The following is a 20,446-nucleotide window of genomic DNA, read 5'->3' as shown; positions in this document are numbered from 1 at the left end:
CAAGATTTGCCCGTTTCTCTCGTTATTCCGACGTACCGCTATCGTGGCATACGAAATCCTATTGTAATTTTTCAACGTTCCAATTCAAGTGTATCCTGAAGATCCTTGTTCACATTTTCCCTGCTGGATTTTCAACCAGTCTGATAGCTAACATTTGCTTGCCTGCATTTTATCTTATTTATACCATGAATATTATATAATCTTCCTACACGTTCCTACGCAAGTTATGCAGCCAGTGATTAAAATAATAACGGGGTGAAATGCAGTGAACGTTAAAATTTTGACGGGGTGAAAAATGCTCGGCGAACTTAATTGCATCAATAAAAAAAAAGAGAGGTCACGGCTCTGGCAGTAAAAAAAAAAAAAAAAAAAACAGTTCATGCATCAACTGGAACGACGAAAATGTTTTTTATAGCATACGCATCGTTGGTGGGAAAAATTTTTCTGTACCAAGTAGATTCGAATATATCTCACAGTGAAAACGTGGATTTTAGTAAATGTGTACACTAATCGGTGTATGCATTTACGTACGCTTTTAGCAGAAGTGTGAACCGAATATAGAACGTGCATTGTTTCTAGTAAATGTATACATTTATTAGATTATAATAAGTATATACATTGACTGAATCAATGCTTTTTACTGCAATATATACACCTGGAGAGTTACGTCGAAAGAGAATGATGATCTTTTTTCTGCAGCAACAGCGAGCATCTGAATAAATAGTTGTACATAGATAATCTTCAGCCTCTCTGGCACAACACACTTTACAACAGGGCTACGGTGCTTTTTGTCGACCGCTGTTATACAAGTCGGCTCTGATGCTTCTTGCTCGGTTCCTCGTTAAAATTTAAACGCTTCCAGCGAAATAAACGTTCTTCAGTGCTTATAACTAGCGACTCAAAAAATTTCACTTACGTACCAGAAGAGGTGCGGATGTTGTTGAACTTGTAATACATAAAACTTGAATTTATGAAAGGTTCCTTCCATCGGTAATAGAAGTATTTTATCATGGACCAATTATACACTCGATACGAGTTCTCATTTTTATACACTGCTTTTTTAACCTCGTTTTTTGCCACGAGCTCTAATTACCCTGCAGAGTAGAAAAATATTCAATCGACTAGAGAAAACAGTGCACGAATTGATCGATGCTCTTTCCCTCGAGCACTGTTTCCTATAGCACCACTTCCATTATGCATGAAAATTCTGATAATTACTCGTGGAAATGGGAAAACAGAAGATAGGAATTGGATGGAATTTTTTTAATTTCTGCTCGAACTAAGGCGGAATACTAAGTAGAATTTTTAACGAAGTCGATCGTGTTAATATTCCAGAATTGGAAACGATTTCTGGTCCATCGCGTAGGTGGCTATTAGTAAAATTGCTCGTCGAACACCCTCTGCTCCAATTAGATTACTTCCCCTTTACAGTCACATTGTACTGTTCGATACAAGATTTACTAAATTTGCATTCAATAGACTCTTCGCCATTTCGAAATTTTAAAATTCTGAAACTCTGAGATTCCAAAATTCAAAGATTTTAAAATTCTAAAATTCTAAACTTCTAAGATTTTAAAACTTTGCGGACTTGGTCCATCCCAGAAAAGGGTTCTAATTACGCCAATGGATCTGATTCAGGTTTCCGAAACCAAATTCGAATTACCAGAGCATGTTCAACGAGCATATCAGTAATCGTATTAGCTGAAATTGGCACCCAGACCGTACCACCCCCATTGATTCGATTCGAAGATCTTTTAGTACCGAATAAAATTCAGATGTTGAAGAAAGGGTCTTCTCTACCCATTGTAACCCTAAAAGAAATCTTATTCTTATTATATTGAGAGATGGTGCTCGAAAGTTTTGACCAAGGGATCTAATCAGAGGGCGACAGAAGGGTTTCGGTGACAGAAAAGCCAAGAGCATCGCGTAATTAGGGTCATTAGTGGTTGAAGTAGTTTCATGGGTGCTTCACAGTAGTACCATCCACCATCCCACCACTCCTATTTCCATCTGGAAGGACAGAGAACTGTGTCGAGAGGAATCTAATTATCGGTTACAGGTTCAAACCGCATTCTCCTAACCGGATGTTGGAAGGGTTCTTCCATTTGATCGAAATTAAGATCTGAAGAAGTTTGTTCGTTCGATTCCGACTCGAACATGTAACTGGATCTATTATTCGAAATTTTATGCGAACTTTTTAATTCAGTGTTTCTCAGAGGGTGATATTTAGTTGATGGTAAAATATTTAGTATTGCTTATCGTGTATTCAGAAAAGATTACGATCGGCCGAAGAGGAAAGGGGTTTCTCTTATGCGAAACACGAGTTTCACAATTCCAGGATCTCATAAAGTGGCACAAGTTTCTGTAGCATCCTAGAAGGGGTGAAAGGTCAGGGGTGAAAGAGCCAGAGAGGATTTTAAGATCAGACTATGGACTCCTGACAAATAGATCTACAACCCCACAAATGCTATTCTTATCTCACTGCGTCCGCTGAATTTTTTCTCGAGCCAAACGCACCCTCGCTATCTTTATCTAACTTATCAATACTTATTTGCATTCTTTAGAAATTTTAAAATTACTCTAGCTATAAACGAAACCCTTATTTCATTCGATTCATAAAACTCGCTCCCTTATCTGGAAAACTACCACCAACAGGGGTGTATTTCAAGGGAACGGGGTTGCCTATGAAAAAACTTTGGAACACTCGGGAAACAAATTTCCTTCCCTTACCCTGCGAAACTTCCCATTATTATCCCACCCCTTTTGATTGGCTAAACGCCGGCCCGTTTTTAAATTTCTCCTCGTTATCGACTTTCGCGTTTCACCACGGGATCGAGGAAAGAAAAAGTAATCCGACTAGAAGCTAGCAACGCGATATCCCTGACGAACAAGAAACGAAAGGGGCTTAGAAAATCTGTGGAATCGTTGACGAGACGGTTTGGATTTTGTTTGTCGAACACAATGGGTGTCCTCAGAAGTTTGACGTAATTAGAATTCCATTACGGACCATCCTTCGGTCCAGACAATGCTGTGGTGAAAGCTACGATTACGTTAATTCCTGAATAATGCAAATTTTCACACAATGCCTCTTCGTTTCCTCGTTCAACTGTTTTATGTATCTTATTAAATAAAATAGGCTTTCGTAGAGAAGCAGGAATTCTCAAAACCCTAATATTTAAAAATCAAAATAATATAATTTTTAATTATTAGATATTATAAAATTTAGTATACAACTGAGAAATATCAGTTGAAATTTTCCCATGTAAAATTTCTTGTTTATTTATGCCGACTGATACGCTTATTACAATTAACGTTCAATTACGATTAGATTAGCCTCGCATCGTTGGCGGACAATTACCTCGCGACATGATAATAACCACAGGGTGTAGCTATTAATCAGCAAATGCGTGCACGCACTACAATGCCTTTCGTTTGGGGAATCGACGGTAAACGCGGTGGAGTTCGATCATGGAATTCGGGTCACGCAATACTTGACGATTACTGCTAATAGGGTGATTCATTAGCAAATACTTCTACCCCTCTCGAATGTTGTTTCTCGTATGAAAATGTTGAAAAGCGGATCGTTGGCATTCGGGTCACCGATCATTTGTACAAATAGAGATAAACCACTGATGGGACATTAAACTTTTGTTCTAATATCATTTCATTACATAAAAGTATCACAAAGTGCCACTTATCCTACATCAATTCAAAGCTTAAAGTTTGACGACAATAGCTACATAAATGTTTCATTAATATTTTTACTGGGAAACGACTAGTGGTCATTTATATTAAAGAATGACTGATTTCGAAAGATGAAAATTTTAACAGGCTTTCATGAACATAAAATTATTATAAAGTGGCACTTATGTTATATCAATTTAAAGCTCAAAGTCTAATTAAAATGACCATATAGAGCTTTCGTGTCGACTAATTACGATCAATAGCGATCTAATCGATAGAAGTAGCTTTTGGACGCAGCATCGGTTGACGTACGTTAATGCTGAGCCCGTTAGCACGGAATCAGGCAATTACACGGGAACTCGATTATCGAACTTTCAGAGCCGTCGATTGTAGTTAATTGTGCGTTTCATTAGCGAGCACTTTTGACCCGCACGCGTGCCGGCTATAAAAAAGAATGGCTTTTAAGCCAGCTGCCGCTAACTCGATACTTTCAGCCCTGTTGGTTCTTCCACAGAAGGTTCAGCCGAGGAAATCGTTAATTTCAGTCCGGCTTCCTGAACGAACTTTCCAAGAAGATCAAATTGCACCGAAAATTTATCGACTCGTTAAAATGAAAGAAAAGAAATTCATTTCTGCCAACCGTTCAATATACCCTATAGAACTATAAAACAAAATGTAAATCATTATTAATATAAACGGGTACAAATTATCAAATTATAAACGATCTCGTGTTCTATGTATCTCGTCAAAATTTACTCGCGTGCAATTAGACCAGTTTCTCGTTCGCCTCGTCAGAGAAACGCAAAGAGACGAAAAAATGGCTGCAAAAAAATAGCGAGCAAGCATCTCGTATAAAAAGTAGTGGTTATCAGTTCTACGTTAGCTGCAACAAATTCAGCCAGTCCATGGAAATTTTTCAAGCAGCTTCATACGAGTACACTTGTAATCAAATCAGGCTTCCCTGGGGAAAAATCTAGAAAATTTTCAACATCTTTATTTTGATGATATTTAATATTAAGAGTAATTTAGATTTTTAAAATCTCATAATTTTTAATGATTAAATATAAAATCTTCTATGAATAACAAGTGAGCTTGATAAACTTTAAGAGTGGGAGATACCCCACCATTTTTAACGACTTGGCCGTGACTTGCCAATAGTAGTGCACGCGTGCAAATACTGGAGGAAAGACAAGAATCCGAGGGACTATTTTTCCTAGGAAAGTCTGATTCGATCGCGAGTGTACAAACACGGCCGAACTAGCTGGATGCAACTGAATGCACGCGATGCACAGGAAACGTGTAACGATGCACCCAGAGGTGCATAATCGCGCCCAACCGTGTGCGGATTGTTAACACAACCCACGCAATGGTACACAATGTGACACGCATGAATCATGCGGAGAGAAGAGTAGCACGAAGCGACGTTTGCTGCTTTTGTTACGATACAAAATGACATCTCTTGTAAAGTGTGGGAAAACAGAATCGGTTGCTTGTTGCTATGCAATTACAGAAATGTTTCAGAGCAAATTAAGCTAACCAATTGCGGACACTTTTTTATTTGTTTCATTATTCCGTTTATATCTCGCATAGTTAAAAGCCAAGGTATTTGTGAAATTTATAGATACTGTTATTGTTTGAAATCGTTTGTTCCGTCTCCTCCTTTTTTTTTTTTATTTCTGGATTGGATTGTTACATTCAGTTGTACTGGAAATTTGATTTGTTTCCTGTAACTGGAGTGTACTGAAAGAATTTTTACACATTTTTTCATCCCTTTTCAGGGATTTTCTCTTTACTTTCTATATCGATTTTTTCCCGACTTAATTTTTTCGAAAAAGATAAATGGGAAGGTGTTTGAAGTATTTATACACGCACTCTGTCAATTTTATCGATTACCAATTGATTTACAAGGAAAGTAAGAAAAATTGTTCGGCTGTAATATCAGCCGTGTACCCTGAAAGTCGTAGATTTTCGAACCCTCTCGGAAAAGTTCTTAGATACGTAAATCTTGGGTAGTGGGGCCGCGAAAGGGTCGTAAAGGGCCGTGTAATTATGCAAACAAGCGCGGCTTTAGTGGAAGCTTAATTCGTCTCGCATAGTAAATCGTGGCTTGAAAGGATAAATCACGAAGGTGGCGAAGTAGCAAGGATATTATTGTGACAGCAGTTGGATGGCAAGATAGTGGAAACGTAGGAAACGCGCACGAGCGAGCTCGAGGTCGGTTCAACCCTCTCTGGGAAAGGGTAAGCTGTAACACACACGTACATTCGTTCTACGTGAGTGTAAACGAGGCCAGGCTGGAAAAGAAAGAACGAAAAGAACCGACGTAAAGGGGTGGGAAGAAGATTTATGCGATTGAACTGGTACACGGCTACAAATCAGTTATCGTCCTGGTAATTCCCTTCCTCGCAGCTCGAGATCTCCACAACCGTCGAAAGAAAAGGGATGATTTCTTGCACTCCTCTCCAATGGAGATCTGCAAAAACTCCATTGAACTGCGAACAACGGTTATCACTTTGATCTATGTACTTGATTAATTAAGTGCTACACCTTTGTCAGGTATGGTTACCGAAGAATAATAGGGGTAGTTTTACTGATGGCTCTAATTTGTGTAGGGTTCATTGGAGTAATTAAGAATTTTCTTTCGGAGCTGGCCAAGTTCACAACATTTTAGAATGTTTTTTGAAACAAGAAAAATGATCGATATTCCCACCGTTTATTGGTAATATTGAGAACTGTTTTCCAATCCTTCGTGCAACAAACGACTTCAGCATTGAGCACCGATGCCAATCGTCTTTCTCGAGCGTCATTTAATTAATAATTCTGTAGGAAACGGGGTGAGCAGCGGTGCTTGAAACAAAGCTGTATGCAAAACAGTCGCGTGACGTAGCACATAACGACGTTCGTTATATTCGACATCGGTGCACACCTCGAAATTAATTACTCAACGTGCCAATAATATCAAGTATCCTACATGCGGCATAGATTCATTAAACAGCGATGGAGCGAACTATTCTAATAATATAAAGAAATGAATCGTATAACTACTACAGTACGAAATTTCTTGTTATCATTGCAAGAGCATACTTAAGGAAATTTCGGTTTCGAGCGAAAGCTTGCATTGCGGTGGGTGTCTGTTCAATGTGGCGGCTTAATGCTTGTACTTGGCTGAAAGTTTGTTCTAGAAGTTAACGTTCGCGCATGTATAACGTGCATACACTTGGAGGAACTCGAAGACCGATTCGAGACCTCTTTATTTATGTTTCGAATTTCTTCGTGGCTTGCCGCCTTCGCAAATTTATATTCAAGCATCAGCTTCTTTCAAGAGTTTTCAGCTTCTTTTGTCTTATTTCGTTCGAAGGATTTTCATTAGAGCATCGGCGCAATTCGTGCGGGCCAGAGCAAGAAACTAGGATGTTTTATGTCTATGATTAGCGGAATGTTCAGCTCTTAAATTGATTTATCACGGACTATTAAGCGTTCGAATTTCAACCGTACGAAATTGTTACTGGGCAGCTTGATTGCTTTCTCTGTCATTTGCACGGATTACCATTGCAAAGAGGATGATTTTGTATGGGTACACGTGTGTTTACATCTCATTTAGCTCGCTATCGAACCGCAGAATTAAATGACGTCGATATGGTAACGAAACCAATATGCTGAAGTATTATCTATTTATTCATGGGGGTCACCCATTATCGACATCCCAAATTTATATAGAATAATTGGTAATAATAAAATAAAAAGAAGATGGTAAATGACAAATTAAAAAACTACCTCTATGTTCCGTAATTGAATTTAATATGTTGAATTCATTTAGTACATTTAGCTGACCGTTCAATAAATAACATTAGTAGCTCAGAAACAGTGTCACTTCATTCAAGATAGATTAATAGCTGAATATAGAAAAGGAGAACAAACAGAACGTGGAACGAGTTAAAACTGAATACCTTAATACGTAGCCTGATTCTATATATGGAACACGGTGTCCGCGATTCCGATTTAACCTACGACCGTGACAGTTTGTAGCATCGAACGGACGATGGGTAAATGGGGAAGGTGATGGTACAGACACAGGTTCTATCTGGTCGGAACAAAATTTTCTCCGGTGTATCGAACGATTTCGAACGGTCGGCACGGCCACAACTATCGGAAAATTAATAACATGCGGAAAAATAGAGCAACATCGACAGAACATGAGTTATTTCTGGGGCGTTGATGAGAAGCTTTTATTTTATCCTGGGCTGTTTCCATTTGCTGGGAAACAATGGAGGCAGTCGGCTGCGTATATCGCTGCCGCTTTGTATATGTATATGATATTGGTTTCACGTGGAAAGCAAATTTGTCAGCGGTGAAACAGGAATTACATTTTATTCGAACCGAGTACTTACCGAAACGTGACGATAAATTGAAAGAAAAGGAAAGAAAATACATGAAATCCATTAAATATTTTCAAGAGATCAAAATGTAGATGCTACAAGCAAACTGTGAAACGAAAGCAAAGTGTACATTACGTAGACAATGAATTAGATTTAATTAGGTTTATTAACTTTGCTATAACATAGAAATTATAATTTAAAAGTGATTCAACATCGCCACCCTATAGTGCATCCAGTTGCAGTCACGTTCCATCACGCACGCACATCTCAATGCACTTCTTCGAACCGGTAATTGTTTCATCAAAGAAACTTTCCCTATTAAACCGTATCTTGAAGCAACGTTCCAGGAGTTCCGAGCAGGAACCAGCTCGCAGATTGCACGATCTCTCGCAGACGGAAGTCGTTTAATTTATCGTCGTGCACAGACACGAGAGGCAACAATACCTTGGACCGATATAACACCGACAACAAGCAACGGATAGGACGGAAACAACGTGATGCAACGTCGTGTTATCTTGAATACCCTGTGTATTCTGAATCGGACCGCCAATAGAGGCGAATGGAAATGGTGGAAAGGTTGGAATACGCGAAGACGTAAGATGGTGACGAAGGGCCTGGGTAAATTTACACTGTGCAGATATCAGCTGAGCGTATGGTCGAAGCAGAAAGCTCTATTGTTCCAGGACGTATTCCTCGGTGGCCTTTGCAAATCCAGTCGATCTGTTATACTTTGTCGTCCCATTGGGTAGGGAAGGTAAACGAATGGGACGCGTGGGTCGATTCTGATAAGAGGAAAAAGTTCATTTTGATTTTTAGGAGAAATACTTGAATTGGAACTTAGATTTCCCAATTGGTAGAGAAATTTTCTATTGACACGTTTCACGCTGTCCAAGAAGTGTCACCGTCGACAAAATAGAAATTGTTTAACCAGATTACGGAGATCGGTGCAAATGGCGGAGACAATGCATCCACGAGCTACCAAGTTGTTTGACAACGCTGGTTTCGCCGCATTTATTCCCAAACCACGTCGAACTGCCAGAGACATTCTCCTTAGGAATACTCAAACGAGAGGTTCATTGTGCTCGCCATAATGGTTGCACCACTCCTGTTCCATTATAGTGCATCCCTTCTTCATGCTACAGCTGGTACGTTTATCAGCCTCGACAAACGCTTGTACTCGAATCTGTTACAGAGAAATTATCTTCTTCAGGGTATTCTTAATCGCTTCTCAACATTTTTTTCTCATAAGCACCCATATTAATGGTATTTTATTAATTTTGACGAGAAAGTACATTTTTCGACTTTCAATTTTTGCTTCCTTTAATTTAAAATAAAAATATACTAAGATTTAAAAAAAATAAGGGATAAGGGGATTGACTCGTGGCGTAATTCTTTCCCAGTAGGATGAGGAACAAGTTTCACGCCTCTATCCGGATGTTTTCTCTCAGCTTGCCCTACAACCAACTGAGCTTAAGCTGCTTAGAACTTCGTAACCCCTGGATGTGACCGTTCCCGTTGCATACAGGCAGCCTCCCTTGCTCTACATTTACACGACAATGTCTGGCTGCGAATTTCAAGCAATAGCGCCATTGCTGCCCAACGTAATTCTGATGTATCGGAGGATTAGGCCAGCAACCGCGTTATTCCAGTCAGATTTTCCTTCGACCCGAAGTTCGGTGAACCTACCCTGCTCGACAAGCAGAATTTCCTCGTTTAAAACATCGTCGTAGCTCTTATTTATTGTTGCCGAGTTAAAGAGGTTGAAGCGTACCCTTCTTATCATTTATAATTCCAAGAGATAATCGCGAGGTGTGAACGCGCTCGAGAGGACTTGAATGTCAAAAGAAGTCTCGAGTTTTCGTATGAAAATTTCGCTGGAAGAAAACACGCCATCGTCTCCATTATCACGAGACCTGCTATTCACGCACGCCTACATCTGCCACGCGAACTGAATACACCTTTTTTATGGGGCAAACGAACAATAAACGCGAACCTTTGAACGTGTGTCGAGCAGGCGTCGTTCCATTGAGCGAGAGAATAGCCCTGTATCCCTTTTTAAATGCACCCTCCATCTCGTCTAATTAGAATTCATCGGTAAATCGATGTTTCGTTCGCCACGTCTAGGTGACCCGGTTTCGGAAGCAAGCCAGCTTCGACGTCGACGATACGCCTCGCGCGTAAATTTTCCAGATATTTCCCACTCCGCGGGCCCACGAGACCATCTCGTAAACGTTGGAAATTTTCTGGAACGTGGGAGAGAGGGAGGGCATGCTGGTAACGCACGCTCAACTTTCTTGTCTGAACCAATTATCTGCGCACTTAAGCGCACCGCGAGCTTTTCAGCGCGAGCGTAAACTCGCTCGCGGTTTAACCTTCCAACGAGATTTTCAGACTACCTATTCGAAGCCGGGGATATTGGATCTATTGTTTAACGATCGAGGAAGTAATAGACTGAAAGTAATCCGTTTTTTGTTCAAGTGGAGGATTCAGCTTGACAATTTTCGTTCAAAGTATATTGTTAACCCTTCGTTGCATTATGTTGAAAATAGAATAATGCAAAATTTTGTTGTTCTTGAAATTAGAAGGTCTGATTATGTTTGCCCATTTTCACTGAGACGTCGACGTCTGACAAAATATGGTCTCTTCTACTTTATCACTGAACAGGATATTTTCTCATAGCCCGTAAACAATTTGCTACATATTCTTTATTCTCTTAACTTCCTCAATATATCCAAGATAAGGCATCGCAGCTGCCATCAATTCCTGAAGCGACGAATAAAAAGAACACGAGATCCCTGATAAGATTTCAAGCAGCCTCTGTACCCGAAGGTTATCCTCCCCTCAGGATGCATCAACCCCATTACACCCAGCCATTCGTGGCCCTCGATGGAAGCCCCTTCAGTCAGCCTCGAAAAGCGCGTCACTTCAGGGAAAACGAAACCACTCCGAGCCCTCTAGGACGTCCATGAAGAGTCCTGACATGGGAACTCGAGAAGCGAAAAAGAAACGGAAAAGAGGCCTGTAAATGACAAGATGTGGGCGCAAGGTGTGAACCTTCAACGTATCAGTGTCACTGTTTTATTTTCATGCTGCCGGAAGAAAAAACATTCTCCCTCCAAAATGATTAACGATCGAAACCGAAGACAAACGAGGATGGCGTTTCCGTATTAGCTTCTCGTTGTTGATTAAGTCAGAGGGGAAAAAAAACAAAGGGAGAGGAATAAAGAAAACAAGTCGGCTGAATGCGATTGCGGAGGCGTCGCGACGTCGCCGCGGTTATTGCCTCGGCCTGGAAAACTTCCTCGAGTTCATCCGCCGGTTTTTCCACCGAGGAAAGTCTCCGGGCTTTATCGCGGTCGCTTCTTTGATTTATCCGTGGTAAATCGTTGCCAGATCGTATCTGGGGGTATTACAGTGGTCCTGGTGTTTATTCGAAGAAATAATAATCTCAATTTTTCTGCCTTGTGACAGTATATTTATTTAGTTATCGAGACACAATCGCTCGAAATGAACGCGTGACAGTTAATGTGCATCCATTTCACGTTATTGTGGACGAACGTTGTTCGAGTCATAATGTTGTTTAATTGCATCGAGTGTGGACGAAGGAACGAGTGTCGTTGAGAACTAGTTTCAACGCTATCGTAAATAATACAACACCGTCTGTCGACGGGAATGGTAATTGGGTCGTGTGCGACGTGTTCGATGCTGTGCTAACCTATCGATCTGTACAAGCTCAAGACTGTTTTAAAGTGAGGCTCAGAATAATAGATTGCTTGATTAACGCTTTGACGATCGCATGTTTTGTGAAATTTATTATCTTCACAGTTTCACGCTTTCTGTATATTTGAAGAAAATGATATTTGAGAGCTTCATTTAGTTATACTCGTAATAATTCTATATCAGAACGAAGCAATCTGTTCTTCGAATTACGGCCAACATCTTGCTCGAAGTTTACAACATCCCTTCGTTATAAAGGTGCTACTAAGAAGCAGGAACTGAGCATGACGTCCGTGACGTAAAGGACTTGTTATATAAGGTTCATAATTTCTAAATCCAACCGGCTGCCTCGTGTACCTACGCAAATAAATCTTGCTACATTAAAACGTTCACCACCACAGTGAAAAGGTAGATGTATAGTCAGACAGGCTTTTACTTCCTGTTTGAATAAGCCGAATTAATTTCACACGAGTTCAAGTTAATGCTGAACACGACCGTTTGATTGGCGTTAATTGAATCGTAGCGAAACATCCAAGCTCATTATCAATGATCAACGATCAATTACAGAGAATTAACAGATCGTTTAATTATGTTCCACGTAATTAGTCATTTATCAGATGATCGAATTCCAAAAGTTTAACTACTTTCGTCTCTGTTCGCGTTTCAACTCGAATTCGTACGTAATCGCGAAGCTCCGGTTAATTGCTAGAACGGCTGTTTAATTGCTATTTTGCTTGGAAAACAGGAAGGTCGATGGTATCCTTGATGAATTATCCAGTAAGATCGGTTACAGTGATAGCCGACGCTTCCTTTGTAGAATTACCTTCTGTGAAATTGTTCAAGAAAATGTACAGCATCGTTATCCTTTCTTACATAAAATTTTTCCTTTTAAATTCTCTTTAATTAAAATATGAAAATTCGACCCAATTTTTTCAAATTCTCTAACACCTCTGGTATTATCATAATAATATAAAATAACAAATTGAAATTTTGAATTAAAACATTAATTAGCAATTAATTAATGACACAAGTTCATTTAAACTCTTCATACTACACTGGTGTCTATTTTCAAATAATAAGAAATTTAATCAAAGGGTCTCACTCAAAGTGAGAAAAAGGATAACGAAGCGGATATGGTTGAGTGTAGATAGAGAAAAATGTGAAGAACGTAACGCGAGGAAAAGGTTATGAGATCGATCCACCGTACTGTCTGCTTGATATTCTTGACTGTATCCTGGCTTATGAACTCGTCCTTTTTCACGTGGAATGTCTCACAGGTGTGTACGGAACTGCAGCATTCAGATATAAGGGCAATCCTCACAAAAGCTGGAAAAAGACACGCGAAGAATGAAAAGCGAACACGGCGAGCGGATATTTGTAAATGTATTTATACAGGGAGAAGAATATAGGATAGAGAAGTTGCATTAGCAAAGAAATTATATTTGATGTTTAAATATTAAATTAAAATAGGCGCTTGCTGCTTAGATTTGATTATTTATTCAGATAAAATAATTACAATTGACCTGACAAGAGATAACGCGTACGAATTAGATGAAGCTCGAACCAGGATATTGCGTGCTCGTCGTGACTAGGGAGCGATAAGGGAGATAGTGTCACTCGTCTAGCTAATTACTAGTTACCAACTATACGACTCTTGGGATCGAACTCATGAATGAAGCGTATGTGTACATTACAGGGATGAACTATATATTCAGAGACCGATCTTTGTATAATACAGGAATCACTGAAACTATAATTTCAATTTATTTGTCCTGAAGAAAAACGTTTCAAACTTCTTTTTTATCAAAAGTTTTCTCTATTAGATCATAAAACTTTCAAATTCACTTGAAAGTAACTTTTATGCAGTCTATTAAGTGTCATTTTGTATTACTTTTATGTCGCACTTTTTATGTTTACAGTAATCCTTTATATGTCTGACTATATACGTTCTTTTCTACTGTGGCAGCCAACGCGTTAATCAAGTTAGATTATTCGTCATTTATAGTCATTCTAGTGTGTATTTTCCGAGATAGGGACAGTATGCGTATCGTTTGATGCTGACACAAATTACAGATAACCCCGAAAACCGCACACCAATAATGCCAATACGAGTGCCACACGAAAATATCGTCCGCGTGATAGGTATCGGAAATAACAGCGACCTCGTTTGCTTTTACGCCCAGAGAACATTTCTAGATGACAGATTCTACCCTCGTTTTTCTTTCATTGCTACAAATTTCGTACACTTATCAAAGCCCCTATTTTAATTACACGAGTAATGATGTGTTTAAAAACCAAACCCACTTCAATCGAGACTAACAATGTTTCCTTAACGCGTTCATAGCAAATATTATTACATCACGTACCCTGAACGTTATTGAATGAAATCAAATTATCCATAATGAAGCATGCTTCAAAAGCATTTCGAGTTCGTACCTCGTAGAAAATGAGGAGCAATTTGAACGTGGTACATTAACACTAGCATAATTGGTTTTGGATGAAGCTATTAAATTGAATATGAATTGGCATATATAATTATATCTCCAATATTTCAACTTCTACGAATACAAGTACTTCGAATTAGGTAAATCAAGGAATGTTTGGTAATATGGGTGATGGATTAAAAATTCTAGTGTCACCCATCGATGGGTGATGGATTAAAAATCATCTGCAATATTTTTCATTTACCATCGTATTTCGCTACATTGCTTTGCAGAAACCACTGCGGTTTCCACGAAGAACGCTTGAAAACGGAAACCATTTCGTTTTTCACAGTTTTCCCGGCTCGCTGGCCGCAATTTTTCCTCTCTGGTCGATGTGACATCACCCTGGCTACGATTGGTAACTCGAGGCTCGAACAGTCTGAAGGAAACCCAGTTTAGTAGCCGTGAAAGTTTCATTGAAGGGGACGATTGGCTGAAAACAGCTTTCAGACACCAATTACCAGTCCTCCCGGCGCAGCGGTGACCACTCGAGCGATAAGCGAAACTCCTGTCAGGCTTTTGCTGATGTACGAGTACCACGGATCTGCTCTCGCGAATTAGCGGATGTGCAGATAGCTGTACCGTTACCTAACACCTGGACCTCCGTTCAATCGGACGATTACGATTCTGGTATCGTAATTCCAGTTCGATGAAACTCATTCGGTTGGCAAGTGTAAAGTACGATTGAGAAATCGGACAAAGAGGGTGTCTGAACGAGGTGAAAAAGTAGAGATTAAGAAGAGGGCCAAACATCCCTTATCTTGTAAGAGTGCCAAGAGAAACTGGGGGTGGGAGATGGAACGAGGAGAACATTAAGAGATAAAAGATTCGTCGTCATGGAATTTACGACCAAGTTCGTTCCAGACCATTCGGATGTTCGATAGATATTTTGAACAATTCCTAACAATCGACTATCACGATTAAACAGTGATTAAACAGAAGTTTATTCGTCAGAATTGTGTTGGTTTAAATTTTTCGAAGGGAAGACAAACAGTTAAAATAAATATTTCCTGGTGAATCTGGATTTTAGTAAAACGTTTTTGAACGTTCGTTTCATTAATACACTCGTATCGAACAAATTAAACTCGATTTAACAGGCGTGTGATAAAGTTACGGGACAGTAGATTTTATTATTCCACTTTGTAATTGACGTTTTGCACCACGTGTTTACCCCTCTTATTTACTGCTGCGTGGACCTGTCACATGTGTTCACACATGCCTGGAATAGCATTATGCATCTGTTCTCTGTGTCATACAGTAATGCAACGACTGGTTGATTAATTGTTGAAAAATACGAGATATTTCGTAGGGTATTTCGAAACCTCTAGTGTTCATAGATCTTCCTGAAAGTTTTTCAAAGACTTTCACACGATTCAAATAAACACGCGGATGTCAGCTCCAACAGGATTAGAACTTTTAATGCAAAAGTTGATAAACAGTCGGACACGTGTTTGCAGTGTCAGATGAATTTTGCTAAATAAATAGAGTCGAACTAGAGTTATGCAGCATGCACGAAGACTTGATTGTTTGTTTCCACTTGACATGTGTGTTTCAGTGGTGGGGCGGAAGTGCACGTGCATGCAGGTCAGACGTCCGTTGCATTTGTTGCATATGCGATCCACGGTGTCGTCAGATTGCAGGAGCTTCATACGTGCAACATTCGATGCATTCTAATATTCTTACGTGAACAAACCAGGAAAATCATTTCAGAGTATTTGCAATAACGAATTTACAATTGTTTTACCCTTTGCACCGATGCTATTTGTGCTGCAAATACAGTTGCCTTTATTGATAAAGTTTAATCCCTAGCTTCTCGTTTCGGTGAAGTTTCATTGTAAGTTTAGTAGCTCAGTTTACGTTTCCATGAACAGAATAGTGGCCTACAGAGATTATTGTAATCACAGCATACAATGGAAGCACGTAACTGCGATCAATATCAATACTACATCTATCGAAAATACAGAATTCCATTCTAACGGTGTATTATTTTGTCGTTTCAGGTTTGAAGAAAATTAGTCGTCAGAACGATGTGAGAGGAATATATGGGTGAACACCAAACGGGCAAAGAAGATTCGACGAAATCACGAACACGTGGCGGGACGTGAAGCGGGGTGAGTGGCACAGAATTTGTTTATGAAAACATTTTTTGTGCTGAATTTGACGATGAAACTTCTGGGAATAAATAATGGACAAGATCCATCAACAGTATTAAACGATTTGGAAGAGGTAAACGAATTCTGTTTCGTATCACGAAAGAACAAGATTGACAACGAGAAAGAAAGTATTTTTCCCCATCTCGGCTGTGATCCAATTTCGTCGGATTGCAGGAGAAACGGAGGCAAGTTTCGCGACAATGCACCCGGTTGAAATGCAATTCGAACTTCTTCTTCGACGCGAGCCTGAAAGGCGCAATTTTATCAAGAATTGTGGCCGACGAATTTGCTTTCAAAGTATCCGCAAACTCGTCGACGGAAAAGGGCGACGGAGCGAGCGTTTTCTAGAGGAAGATTAGAAAGACCGCAGCGTGTAAGAAGCGATCCGGTCGATCTAGCTAGCACAATAGGATCGAGAAAAGGAGAAGAAGCCGAAAGAGGAGTCAAAGAGCGTTGGAAAATAGAACGAGACAAGGCAGTGGTTCCGATGGTCCTGGATTTCTCGATGCTTCCTTACCATCGTCAAAGGATGAAAATTGAACCGCAAGAAGTTGAAGAGGTTGGAAGGAAAAACGTATCTACCTTTACCTACTTTTAGATTTTCCATCACAGCGAGGGAAACACGAATACCCAAACTCGAAATAATATCTTTTTTTCTATGTTTCGAAAATATTCTTCTATTTCATTTTGAATTCATGTAAGTTGAGAAATTGTGTTCAAACTTTGCTCTTCCACGAGCAGACGTCAGTGGCATCTAGACGAAATATACGACGACAGCGAACGCCTGAGAAATTCTTTATGTATACTTAAACAGCCACTAGGGATGATTGAAGGGATAAAAGGAGAATTTTTTCTTCCTTGATGGTGGAATAGTATAATGGAAAGTGGCGGTGTTCCACGTTCTGGCTCGTTTTCAGGTATCCTGAGGAGTAGTTTCATCCTTTTGAAAGGCTTGGAATGGGGCTGCAGGATAAAGGGAAAGTTTTCCAGTGAAGTAACTCGTTAACAATGCCCAAGGTTTGTCGTGGATGATAAAGGAAACGTTTTTGGTTCCCGGAAAATGGATGTCTCAGGGAATCGGATAGTTTGCGTAGAGAAATGCATAAACGATATGCATAAAATGTTTAGTGATATCCACTTTAAACGTAGAATTAAAAAAGAAAACTATCCACAGAATATAAAACCATGTGAACGAACACAGAAATCGCTATTTTTCATCAAACACCCACGAAGCAGGATAAATAAAATAAAACAAAGGGTTTCGAGCGCCTGATGTTTCGGATGTGGCTGCAAAATTAATCATGCAAGACGTTCCTCGAGCGTTTTCAGTCTGTTGATACTCTCTTTCTATCCTACAGCTCAAGCATAAAGATGAAACGGTGTAACCCGCGCGAACCTCTTCTAATACAAGCGTGTATTTGCATACATGTGAACTGTATACGGGCACACGCATGTTGTCGCGTTGAACGAGAATTCCTGGCGAGGCTGTGGTTGTGAAAATTTAATTAAAACGTGTCTTCGCACGTTGGTTACGAGATCCCGTGGTAACCGGTGTTCTCCTTTTGCCTTGGACGATGGTAAATTGCATGGAAAAGAACACCGGGGGTTGGAAAATATTTTGACGATGGCACAGCTTGAGTAAAACATATTTTCATCTCCTGATGAAGGAATGGATTCATTTTTTTTTTGATAAATTAATTAAGTTTTTTGGATCGAAATTTTTGGACCTGAAAATTTACCACTGTTTTAATGAGGTGGTCATTTTTGATTGCAGCGTTGAGCCTGCTATGCGTAAAGAAATTCGCCGGCAGCGGAACAATGCTGGAAGCACCGCCCGGAAGTCGCGAGGACCTCGTGGAGGCGGCAAGAACACCATGCACACCCACAGGTTAGTCGAGCAACCCTTTATCATAAGCTTGAAACAGCTTTGGTTGCTAGATCTAATAACTCGCGTGCACACGTGGTCACGAAGTTCATAAGCTCGTTCGATAAATAACGAGCTATACCACCTGCGAGCATAAATAAAAACGAAACAGACGGTTTTCGAAATTCGACGTTCAACAATACCTAGGCATTAATCACTTTGAAACGCAATTATGTTTCCAATGAAAATTTGTCCTGGAAACTTTTCAATTTTCAAATTGAGTTTTATCACTTTTGTCGTGTCGACGTTCCATTTGCGACCATGTGTTTATCGTAAAGTTTAAATGGAGATACAGTGTGTCTCGGTAAATCTACCGGAAGCTTGAACAAAGTCATAAATTCAAACGATGAATAATGAAAATGATAATAATGCGGCACAATATGCTTCGTTAAACTTGATCGCAATTTTTGCGTTTTACAAAATTATTCGTTTTTCAATTAAAATTATCGACAGAATGATTTTTACATGACCATTGTTCTTACAATAAGGAGAATGTACGAGTGTTGTTGAACGTTTAAAGGCTTGACAACGAGAAAAATGCCCTCTAAAAGTTGGCTGAATCGCGAGTGATTAACCCAGTTCCCATTTTCGTAATTAAAGTTTAGGCCACGTATACATTTGAATGCGAACATGGCACGGTTGCGTGTTCCCGGAAAAACGTTCTTTCTCTCGAAAGTTTTTGTAGCTTTTTCGGCGGCGTTCCTCTGTACCATCGAACGAGTTTTTCTCCTTTTTCTAGGTGTTTTTCCGGGTCAACGTTTACGTTCACGTGCCAACGCGAAACTGTGGTTTTCAGCTCAAACAATAAGCTCGCGTTTCGAATTTCCACGATTTAAGCGTTTTATTTTACGATTTGTCCGAAGTGGCACCGACATCAGTTCCAGAAAACTTCCCGAGACTCGTGCAAGAATGGCCCTTTATTAATACTTTTATCATTCTAAATCGGTGACCAAAATTGACGAACCACGATTGTCTACGAAGAATATGAATCTTCATAAATAACGTTTGGTTATTTCGGCGAACAACAGGTGCCGATATTGCACGGGGACATTTTTGGGATTGCTTTGTTCCTCGCGGTGTACCTCAACCCTTTCATTATTCCTACCACTTTCATCCGTATTCCTGTCCATTTACCATTGCCAAAAAGCAAATTATTGAAGATCGTCGATCACCGTAGACACTCGAACCGGAATTCTCTCTAGTTCCCTCTGTTGGAGCAAAGTTCCCTGACGAGGCTGAATGAAAAGGGGATAAAAGAGTGGATCGATGATTTCCCTCTTCCTGTGAGCATCATCGTCGCCTCGAGCTTATGCGTAACCAAACCAATCAATGCTTTCTTTCACCTTAATGGGTCATCAATATTTCTTTCACGAGTAAAGTTATTAGGTCGTCCTATTCATTCAAATTTAAACGAAAAGTGATCATACGTGTATAAAAATTATATTTGATCCCACTGATTTTATTCTGCTTTAATATATTAATTAATGACTGATATTGTATATTGGTAAATTTTGTTTTATTATTTTGGAAAGCGCAGAAAATAGAAGCAGTGGATAAACTCAGCTGAAACTAAACTTCAGTTTCAGTAGAGAAGGATACTAGTCAGACATTATCCTTCTCCCTCGGCGTGCATCGTTATTTATAACCTGAAACGTCGGTTCCATGATACACTGTGCTACTGAAAGTTTGATAGAGCTTCTCGCCATTTATCAACTCGTTGAGAATTATTATTTTTGAATATTATAGAGAAAAGTTCACTCTCCTCATATTCTATCAACTGTAAGAAATTACTGGTATCATAATTTTAGAATTGACAAATAAAGACTAAACATTGCCTTCAGTAGTATAGAACGATATTAGTCAGACACGATCCTTCCTCGACGAATATGCATCGGCACGTTGATTTTACGACTCGTTGAACTTTTCGTCATTAATTTTCTTCGTAAATTGAAGCATCAGAAGAGCTTGTTTAAGACACGTGTACTTCGATCGGTTGTTTCAAGTATCTTGAAGAAGCGTAGGCGTCTCAGCCGATAGCGAGACAGTAATTGACACCACTTTCACGGTTAAACCGCTTTCCAATTTTCTCCTTATTTTCACGACATAATA

At 39.6% G+C, this 20,446-nt stretch overlaps 1 protein-coding gene across 2 annotated transcripts in view; it reads left to right on the top strand.

Moving 5' to 3' along the window:
* LOC114880389 overlaps window positions 1–20,446 on the top strand; it is an 84,651-nt gene that overhangs the window by 47,914 nt on the left and 16,291 nt on the right. For both annotated transcript variants that reach the window (XM_029196346.2, XM_029196345.2), the window contains 2 exons: window positions 16,261–16,371; window positions 18,188–18,301. In XM_029196346.2, the coding sequence (XP_029052179.1) occupies window positions 18,232–18,301 (70 nt within the window). In that variant the 5' untranslated portion in view covers window positions 16,261–16,371; window positions 18,188–18,231. The remainder of the gene's footprint in view (window positions 1–16,260; window positions 16,372–18,187; window positions 18,302–20,446) is intronic.

The sequence above is a fragment of the Osmia bicornis genome, chromosome 14, assembly GCF_907164935.1.
Source record: "Osmia bicornis bicornis chromosome 14, iOsmBic2.1, whole genome shotgun sequence".
In the NCBI taxonomy this organism is placed as follows: domain Eukaryota; kingdom Metazoa; phylum Arthropoda; class Insecta; order Hymenoptera; family Megachilidae; genus Osmia; species Osmia bicornis.
The sequence above is the reverse complement of the archived record's forward strand: the minus strand, read 5'-3'. Positions and strand labels throughout refer to the sequence as shown.